At 39.7% G+C, this 10,000-nt stretch overlaps 2 protein-coding genes across 8 annotated transcripts in view; one reads left to right on the forward strand and one right to left on the reverse strand.

Moving 5' to 3' along the window:
• Nucleotides 1-5,181, reverse strand: part of LOC137983699 (hemicentin-1-like) — a 103,424-nt gene extending 98,243 nt beyond the window's left edge. For all 7 annotated transcript variants that reach the window (XR_011118996.1, XR_011118995.1, XR_011118997.1 and 4 more), the window contains exon 1: nt 5,046-5,181. Coding sequence is in view for 4 of the 7 variants with exons in the window: in XM_068830864.1 (XP_068686965.1) it covers nt 5,046-5,118 (73 nt within the window). In the remaining 3 variants the exon portion in view is untranslated. The remainder of the gene's footprint in view (nt 1-5,045) is intronic.
• An 821-nt stretch (nt 5,182-6,002) lies between these two features.
• Nucleotides 6,003-10,000, forward strand: part of LOC137983709 (uncharacterized) — a 4,238-nt gene continuing 240 nt past the window's right edge. Inside the window, exons 1-2 of the mRNA XM_068830885.1 lie at nt 6,003-6,097; nt 6,247-10,000. The exon at nt 6,247-10,000 is cut by the window's right edge and continues 240 nt beyond it. Coding sequence (XP_068686986.1) covers nt 8,560-10,000 — 1,441 coding nt within the window. The 5' untranslated portion in view covers nt 6,003-6,097; nt 6,247-8,559. The remainder of the gene's footprint in view (nt 6,098-6,246) is intronic.

Below are 10,000 nucleotides of genomic sequence, written 5' to 3' on the forward strand. Positions count from 1 at the left end.
GATTGAAAAATGTGAGTTGTTGCCGTCTTGCTTGACACAATTTTCAAAAATATGTTAACTCAGACCCATGTAAGGAACGAAAACCATGTTTAAAATGAATAAATGACAATACCTTCCTCGCAATCTCTGATTTTTGAAGTGAAAAGTACTGGGAGCAAGCTCGCATTTATACGTCTTCGGAAGACTTCGGACGTCTTTGGAAGACTTCGGACATCTTCGGCAATCTTCGGAAATGGTCGTGTCGTCTTCAAAAATCCCAGTACTCCCAGGATAAAAATCTCATACCTATATCTCAGAAAAAGTTGGCAGGTATAGAAGTACCTAAAACATACCTTAGCCACATATCTAAAATTACGTTTTGGGTATGTCGACCATACCTCAAACATACCAATAAACTACCAAGAACATATCAAATTTGACATAGCCAAAACATATCAGTCACATACCAAAAACATACATATGGCATACCATTGAAGTACATTGTACATACTTAAATTTGGTATGCCAGAGGTAGGTCACTGATATGTTTTTGCTACCTCTGACATACCAAAAATATACCATTAAGCATCATTTTTGGAACAAATTTTATATACCAAAAAGGTAACCAAAACATACCACTTTGGAAGTACCTAAAACATACCTTAGCCACAATGTCATATCTAAAATTATGTTTTGGGTATGTCGACCATACCTCAGACACACCAATAAACTACCATGAACATATCAAATTTGACAATTACAGCCAAAACATATCAAAAACATACATATGACATACCAAGAACATACTTTAATTTGTTATGCTAGAGGTACATGTACTGTAGGTCACTGATATGTTAATGCTACCTCTGACGTACCAAACATATACCATTAAGCATCGTTTTTGGAACAAATTTATATAGTACCACAAAAGTACCTAAAACATAGCACTTTGGAAGTTCCTAAATATACCTCAAAAACAAAGCTGAAAGTTATGTCTTGGATATGTTCACCATACCTACACTGTAAAACATACCGTCACATACACTCCACCAAGAGCATATATATAGCTGATTTGTTAAGTCAAAATTACCAGAAACATACAAATATGGCACACTACCCTATGCGTGTACCAACCAGGAATAGTTCATGCACTAAATCGCTACATTTCTCATGTTCAGGGCTTTTAAAATTGTAAACTACAGTACAACAATCACAAGTGAGATACATCATCATGTAAAACATTTATTTCACCAACAGGTCATTTATGGCTACATTAATATGCAACCTTATAATTACATACTGGATACAGGTATATTAATGAACCGGAAGTCAACTTTTATAATTTGTAACACACGAAACAAGGTTATAATGTATCTTGCTCCTGTAAAATAATATTTCAGCAAAAAAAACGTCAATTGTCAACCTTACAGTTGCCATCATGGCTCACAGACAAAAAAAAATTGAATACATATTTCAAATTAGTTACGTCTTTTATTGTATGTACCTGAACATTTAATTCAGATCACAAGCTTTCGATTGGGTTCAAGATTGTTTTAAATTTAAATACAAAAAAGGCTTTTCAATATTTCTGGTAAACCAGAAAACTAGCACAAGTCAGCAAAAAGTAATCCTCTAATACATCAAACCATAAACGTCGGGCACACAGAATTCGCTTCTAAGCTCGCATTTTTCCCTGCTGTACTGTACGTTCCTTCAAAGAACTTCTTCAGGAAGTGTCTCTTACTCTTTCATGGCAACTAAAAAAAATAAGATAAACGTATATCATATATACTTATATACTTCAATGATGCAAGTCCTGATTGCTCTACATCAGTGATCATATCAGTTTATTACAATTAAAGTGTGTGAAGAGTAGATAAATTTGGCTCCCTTTACTTAGAAACATCAACTGTTTTCTCAGACTCTAATTCGGCATTGAAAGGTGACAACGAATCATTTGTCAATCGTATGCATGCACGTAATTTGCCATATGAGCACTTTTATACCAAATCATTTACTTCACCAATTTGATCGAAAACTTCATTTTTCTTGTTAATTAAGGGCTTACCAATTTTTACTGGGCTATAGCATTTTAATAAGTTTTCTTGCCCGAAAAATTGACTTCAAGCTCTTCTAAATGTATTTAAAATCGCCATTTTGATGAGAATAAGGCATGAAATCAAATGTTATTCGCTTATAGTTAACGCTTACCTTTTTACTTGAGTTGTTGTTCTTGCCTTGGATCAGCATTTAAAGAGTAAAACTTACTAAAAATCACCATGAATTTCTGATCGTTGATACAAACGTTTGAATAAAACCGCCGAAATATCCGCCGAAATCTGAGCAATCTGAGCTTGCACTGGTGACTGCTGACCAAAACGAAATCGGCTCACTAGTTTCCAGTCTAGTCTCTCACGTGTTATCCAAGATGGCGGAACCGAGGTTCTTACTATCGTCGGATTCATGATACATTGAAGGAAAGTGAAGAAGATTCCAAGCGAATTCATCCTCAAACAAATGTGGAAAGATACAGGTGTTCGTTGACAGGATAAAGTGCGGACTTGGAGTGTGTAATTCTCAAGAGTTATGCTTCATGTTCCTTTGAAATGAGGCCGATCAGCAGCTTATCAAACATTTTATAATAAGGTAATCCGTTGATGATATTTGTCACAGTCTATAGAATGACCAGAATAAAAGCTTTTATTTTCATTTATCCGTGTCAAGACTAATTTTATGGTCAAAGTTTGGCCCCTTTAAAGGAAGTGTCACTGCTTAAGCTAAGTAAAGTGAGAAATATTAGATCAGTGTCTGAGTTTTAACTCGACAAATATCACATTAACATTCAGAATTTAAATAAGACCAAATCTTGTTATATTTAAGATTGAAGTTAAGCTCATTTTTTCAATTAATTTTGGTATCTCTTGAAGCTATGGTTTTGGTATAAATTATCATTAAAGATCGATTTTGAACTACTTTTTAGTTTGTCATGTCTCTAAGATTTGAGCTACTTTTCTGATATGTCTCCGAAAGATATGTGTTTGGTATGTCATTTCTCCGTAAGATTTGAGCTACTTTTATGATATCTTTGAAAAGATGTGTTTTTGGTATGTCATTTCTCCCAGATCTTTCAAGCCACTCTTTTGGTTGTCCTGAGAGAAATGACATACTGAAAACATACCTTACAGACATACCAAAAAAGTAGCTACATTGTATATTCCGATTTTGCTTTAAGACATGTAGCTACCTTTTTGGTATGTCTGTAAGGTATGTTTTCAGTACGTAATTTCTCTCTTAACAACTTACCTACTTTTATAATATGTCACTAAGATATGTTTTTGGTATGTAATGCCATTTTAAAAAAGGAAGTACTTTTTTGGTATGTTTTTAATGTATGTTTTAGGTATGTTTTGAAAAAAGACATAGCTAAAACATACTAGAGCCACACAGAACATACCTCAGACATATCTTAGACAAACCAGAAACATACTTAAAATTTCGTGTGGGACGTCTGAAATTCACTCGCTTAACCGCAGAGTGTTTATACTGTTGTTTGCGCAGCAAAAATTGTGTCAGCTTTCGATTTTCCAGGTAATTGATTTAATTTGAGCTAATTCTGGTCATCTACATGTCAGCTCTGAGACTACTCATAAAGAAACAAAACAGTGCATGTATTTGTCCTTTCACTGATCACTGGCACTCCGAAGCAATTGTTGCTTTCATGGTGCAGTCGTAAATACCTGTATTACAACCGTTATCCAGTTTGTGCGAGAGTTTTGGCGTGTGAAGTCCTCAAACACAATTAGCTTAAAAACAATCATTCCTGACATACATGTATTTTAGGTGTTCACAGTTTTCCCCGCAAATGTTAAGCATACATGGAAGTGATTTTGTGCACAATGTGTTTGGTGTACAGTTCAAGCAAAATGGAACAATAAAAAAGATCTCCTAATGAAAATATCTCAAATAAATTATCTCTTCAATAATAACCAAATTTGTCTGAGGTCTGCAACATGATTTTTATTATTTCACATGGATGCTACATCACAGTACACAGAGGACTGACAAGGAAGAAGGCATTAATGATCCTGCTTTTGATCTATTCAGCCAATATAAAGTCATCCCGTATCTGTGCGCATTATTCTGTGAGATTATCCTCATAAATGTCTACATAGACTTTGGGAGGAGGTCCTTGTTTCCAGCAGGAGCATATCAAACCTAACGTGACAAAGTTCTCATGACATCCCACTAATTGCTGGTTGTCTCAGCAGGAATGCCCCAACAGAGACAACTTCCTTCTCACTACTTCCCGCAGAAATTTTGGTTTTACACTTGGCTCCTCTGGTATCTTGCTAATCCTTCTGTCCTGACATTTCACAGCAAGTAGTCAGCAGGTGGATCACATCTCCACACATTAAATTAAGCTTTAGTTCATCGCTTTTTCTTTTCAACTTCCAGTCCTCTGCACCACATAGAACCACTGACCAGATAACAGTTTTCAGCTTTTCACTGTTGAGGAGAGGGTACCCTTCCCACAAATTTACTATTTAAAAAAATCTCGGCTTTCTTATTTGCTTGCCCAAGTTTACTCCATTAGTGAAAAAACAATAATTAATGTTACTCTTTACAGTAGTTGTAGTGAAAAGCAACAACAGCTGTTACAATGTCGTGGTACAGTAGGACCATTTAGTACACAAAACTGAGGTTTATTTGTAATCAGAAGCAATTCAAATGGCTAACCCTACCCCCACTTCACCAATGTTCTCCTGGATAATCACACACCTCTAACCAAACGGGTACAAAGACCGTACTGAAAGTGCATAGTCAGCGTTTTTCAATTTCGCACTCCGGTCATAAGGGAGGAGGAAGTAAAACAATCCAAAGTCGTACCTAGATTTATGTCTTAAGCTGAGATAACAGATGAAACTTGCTCATCATTCTACATCAGAAAACGTTAACAAAAATGCTTATTAAACGGTCAAGGAAGACTGGCGACACCACAAAACAGCAAGTTCGCACTGAACAATCGAGTTCTCAAAATCTACGAGAAGGAAAGTATTACAGCTCACCAGCAGTTAAAAGAATCGTCAATATCCATTCAAGGGAGATCCATAAACGTTTAGGATAAAGAGACGAGCCCATCGTTGCGAAGATATACGAATACGACCGACTCTCATCCGCCCGGTCTATCAAGGAGACACGGAAGCAAACTCAGCCACACAACCTCGCCTTCTTCGTTACCAAGGAGATTGATGAGTCATTTGCAATCGTGCCCAGACATGTAGGCATGAAGTTTCTGTTTCTGTTTTATTAATCGGTAAAGCTTGTTTGCATAACAACCGATGTAACTAAAATGTACAAGCAAATAATCAATCTTGTGACGCAACTTACAAGTTCACACATTATGCAATTACACATCTACAAATAAAAAAAAAGGAATAAATAAATAAACAAATAAAATACATAAATAAATAAAAAGACTATAGATAAATAATGAAATAATCAGTTACATGTACAATTATTATCTACTACACTGTAGCTGCAAAAAGCCAATTTAGGTCAGGTCACTGAGCAACTTCGCCACACATTCACCCTAGAACTAAAGGCGGTGAGGTTTGGGGAATAAACAACCTCCTGAGGGAGGCTGTTCCACACAGGGATAGTACGTGGAAAAAAGGAAAATTTGACGACATCAGTACGGGGAGAGAAGTGGTTAAATACCATATCAAGAGATCGTCTTGTCTGAGATTGGGAGAGAGTCACATACTTAAAGAGATCCACCCCATTAAGGTTATGGGAGGACTTATACATGAAATTTAATCGTTGACATTCCCGACGCACAGAAAGTAGTGGCCACTCTTGGACGTTAAGCATGTGTTATAAACATTTTTATTTGATTAAACATTGACTGGAACTTAATATAATAACTAGTTGATCTTTAACTGATTTAAGTAATCGAACACGTGATTCTGGCTTAGCTTCAAGTTCATTCTCAAGTTACTTAGTAGCATTGAACACGCGGTCAGCAAAGAAGCACGTTTGTTATTAGCTTACGGAAAGGACAGCCAGTGTTTTATAGAAAGTTCATGCCTTTTAGACCGAGCGAGGTTTTACCCTTCAGGTACGATCGTCTTATTTTTGCATTATTTTCGTTTTCAAGTTCGTTCTAGCCATGTCAATTATAATATAATAGAAATCGTCTTTGCTATACGCCCCAAATATGATCGGAATGCAGTCTTGTAAATCGTTCGTTTTGTACTTAATTTTCAGAATTGCTTCAATTAAAGGCTATTAATAGGATTTCCTTGGCTCGGTCATTGTCTGATGGGGTTCTTACCAAATTTTCTGAAGGATTTGAGCGTCGATTTAGCCGGCGATTTGGTATACCCTTCAGACATTCCATTCATGCTGAGAGATGGCTGACCAAAGCGGAGAGACCAGCGAAGAAACTTACCCGGAGAATGTCCTTAAGAAGAAGAGAAATCAAAGGTCTCAAAGCCGCCGAAGAGTGACCTTATGTATTAAGCGAATTCGTGAAATAATCGATAAGGGTCAAGTTCAAGATAGCAAGACGCGACTTAAGAAAGAAATCCAACAGCTTCGAAAGGATTACGAAATAGCTCGACGTCAGAATGGCGAGCTGTATGATCTCGTCGAGGAAGAGGAGCACGACACCTTGGATCAGTGGGAAAATGATTTGGCTAACGATGTATTTTCCATTGAAGAAAAAGTGGAAGGTTCTTTAATTGCGCTTGAAGACAATCAAGTCCACACAGCAGGAGCAGATAATGTAAGCGGATCCGTACAAAACGCCAGCGGTCACGCAAGTAACGCAAGTGGTTCTGAAGAAACCACGGGTCACGCAAGTAACGCAAGTGGTTCTGGAGAAACCACGGGTCACGCAAGTAACGCGAGTGGTTCTGAAACGGACACGAGTCATGCAAGTAACGCAAATGGTTCTGGAGAAGACACGAGTCATGCAAGTAACGTAGCTAGTTCTAACGCAGTCACAGCTCAAGCAAGTGGGACTAATAGATCGTTTTCACTGTCACGCAATAAAAAAATAAATCGAAAACCATCCCGTGGAAAAATTCAAGAATTCGTGATGTTGTAGAAGATAAATGAAGAAGACACTTCTCCAAGTTTTAGGCCTGTGCGTTTCCCCAAACTTCAGATATTCGTTGAAATGTTTCGCAGAAATTTACAGAGCCCAGTATGAAAACGCCATGTTGGTGTATCTCTGTGGTGCACCAATATGGCGGCCGGAAAATAGTGTCAACATCTGGAACTTACTTTGGCTATCTAGGCGAGTGATCATCTGTACTGAACAAACAGCTATTTACCTAAGCACTTTTCCTAATGCTTTAACTTCTAAAAAGGCTCAAAATCATGAGATAAGTATATATTTCTCAACAAACTCGATCGTCGCCTCGTGTCACGCACCGCCATAACTCAGAAATTCAAAATGCTCTGGTTTCCAAACGAAGCACGCTATTGAGCTTTAAAATTGCAAATGGATATAAAGTTACCGCCTCGTATGCCTGATGAGGATAAAAACTTTCGTGGCTCTTTAGTTTTGGATTTTAGAAAATAATGACGTCACGTGAAAACGATCTATACACCGTTGAGCTCCCAGGTCCAAACCGGTCTATCACTGGATTTGACAGTCATTGAAAATCACACCAGTAAAACTCCTACTAGTCACGGTAACGCTCAGCAGGCCTCACAGATATCAGGGCAAGCATCCGTCTTTAATCTAGCTCCCAAGACCGAACTGGAATATGCCCGCTCATTTGACGCCTGGATCGATGATCTTATTGAGTTTCAGGAGACCCTCCTTCCCCAGTCCGACATAGGAAATGTCACGATAGCCGATGCGCTTTTCAAGTTAGAAGCTAACAAGGACATTCCTTCAATACAGCTACCCTCCTTTGATGGCGATGCCCTCTCCTATACAGATTTCATAGATCAATTTAAGATCCACATCCACGACAAGGTACACCTTAAAGACAACACCCGAATGATTCAGTTACGAATGCACGTGAAAGGTGAAGCTGAAAGAGCTATCTCCGGCCTGGGATCAAAGGGCATAATGTATGCTATAGCGCTGAAATCTTTAAAGGAGCAATTCGGCCAGCCAAGTGTCATAGCCCGAGCAGTGGTCAACAAACTGACAACGGGAGAGAAGATTGGGAGAAGCAATCGAGAGGCTCTCAAAGCATTCTCACTGGATATCATCAACTGTCTCTCCATCATGCACCGTCTCAATTATTATGCAGACATAAACGCCAAATTGTATGACAATGCCATAATGGAGTATGAAAGGAATGGCTGGGCCCGTCGTCTGAGTGGAAAGGACCTAGAAGCAAGGTCCAACCAGTGCATTATCTCCCACATCACGGGATATACCGACCTGACAAGAAAAGCACCCCTCTGAGGATAGTATTCGATCCAGCGTGCCGGTATCAAGGTGTTTCCCTAAACTCCTTCTTACACAAGGGTCCAGGCCTTATTGGAAATCTCCTTGGCGTTTTGCTTCGCTTTCGAGAAGAACCTATTGCCTTCGTGGGGGACATCTCGAAGATGTACTTGCAGATTGAGTTACCAGAAGAAGACAAACACGTCCATCGATTCCTCTGGAGAAACCTGGATTCCACAAAGACGCCCACCATCTATGCCCTACAAAGAGTGACCTTTGGTGACAAGCCCTCTCCAGAAATGGCAAGTTTTGTTATGCTGAAAATTGCCAAGGACAACGAAGACGACAACCCACATGCTGCGGTGATTTCGAGACGAGACAGGTACATGGACGATTTGATCCATTCTTGCCCAACAACAGCGAAGGCCGTACAAAGCATTACGGAACTTGACAGAGTTCTAGCCACCGGTAGCTTCACGATAAAGGAGTGGATATCATCCTCCCAGATCGTCCTTAATGAGCTCTCACGCGCTGCCTTGAGAAAACCCGATGAAGAAAAACCTGACGAAAGCCTAGTTGTGCCGACTGCTGTCAATCTAGACGAAGAAAAGGGCGTGAGGACATTAGGCGTTGGATGGGATCCTCAGACAGACGTATTGAGCTTTGATGTTAAAGAAAACATCGCAAAACTGACCAAAAGGGCTGTCCTATCCAATATCTCAAGGTTGTACGACCCCCTTGGCTTAGCTTCAGCTGTCACAATAAAGGCAAGGATAGCGTTACAAGACATTTGGCGAGCGAAGGACTATGACTGGGACGACCCCTTGCCTGATGAAATGGGCCAACGTTGGCAAATGTTGTTCAAGGAAATCCAAGAGCTTCGAACTCTCGAATTTCCCAGGTGCCTGCAGCCTGCAAATGTGTCCGGTGATTCGGAGTTGCACCTCTTCGCTGACGCAAGCGCCGTAGCTTATGGAGCCGTGGCTTATCTTCTGTGGCCAACAGTAAATGGACCGGAGGTACGTCTGGTCGCAGCAAAGGCTAGAGTTGCACCTCTGCGACAAACAACAATCCCGCGACTAGAGCTGATGGCGTTCCTCGTGGCTTCCCGTCTTGCTCAAACTATCTGTGACGAGTTCAAAATTAAGCCCGTTTCCGTCACTTTCTGGTCAAATTCCAGGATCGTGTTACACTGGTTGAACTCAGAGTCAGTCTCGTTTAAGCCGTTTGTAGGAGTTCGTATTGCCGAAATACAGTCTACCTGGGACCCCAACTTCTGGCGTTTTGTCCCAACAGACCTAAACCCTGCTGACAACCTTAGCAGAGGCATCCCTCTTGAAGAAGTCAATGGCCGTTGGAAAAACGGACCGCAATTTCTAAAAGCACCCAAGGAAGAGTGGCCAGTCAAGCCAGCTTATCAAAACATGGCAGAAGATGCCGAGAAATGGAAGACCAAGCTTATGGCTCCCGTAAGCAGTCAGAAACCCCCAGTAGATCCTTTGCGTTTCTTAAGTTGGCAGAAGCTCACAAGAGTTACAGCCTATGTCCTACGCTTCGTTCATAACATCAAGAGTTCTCATTCAGACCCAAGAAACAGACAAAGTG

Source organism: Montipora foliosa, chromosome 13 (genome assembly GCF_036669935.1).
Source record: "Montipora foliosa isolate CH-2021 chromosome 13, ASM3666993v2, whole genome shotgun sequence".
Taxonomy (NCBI): domain Eukaryota; kingdom Metazoa; phylum Cnidaria; class Anthozoa; order Scleractinia; family Acroporidae; genus Montipora; species Montipora foliosa.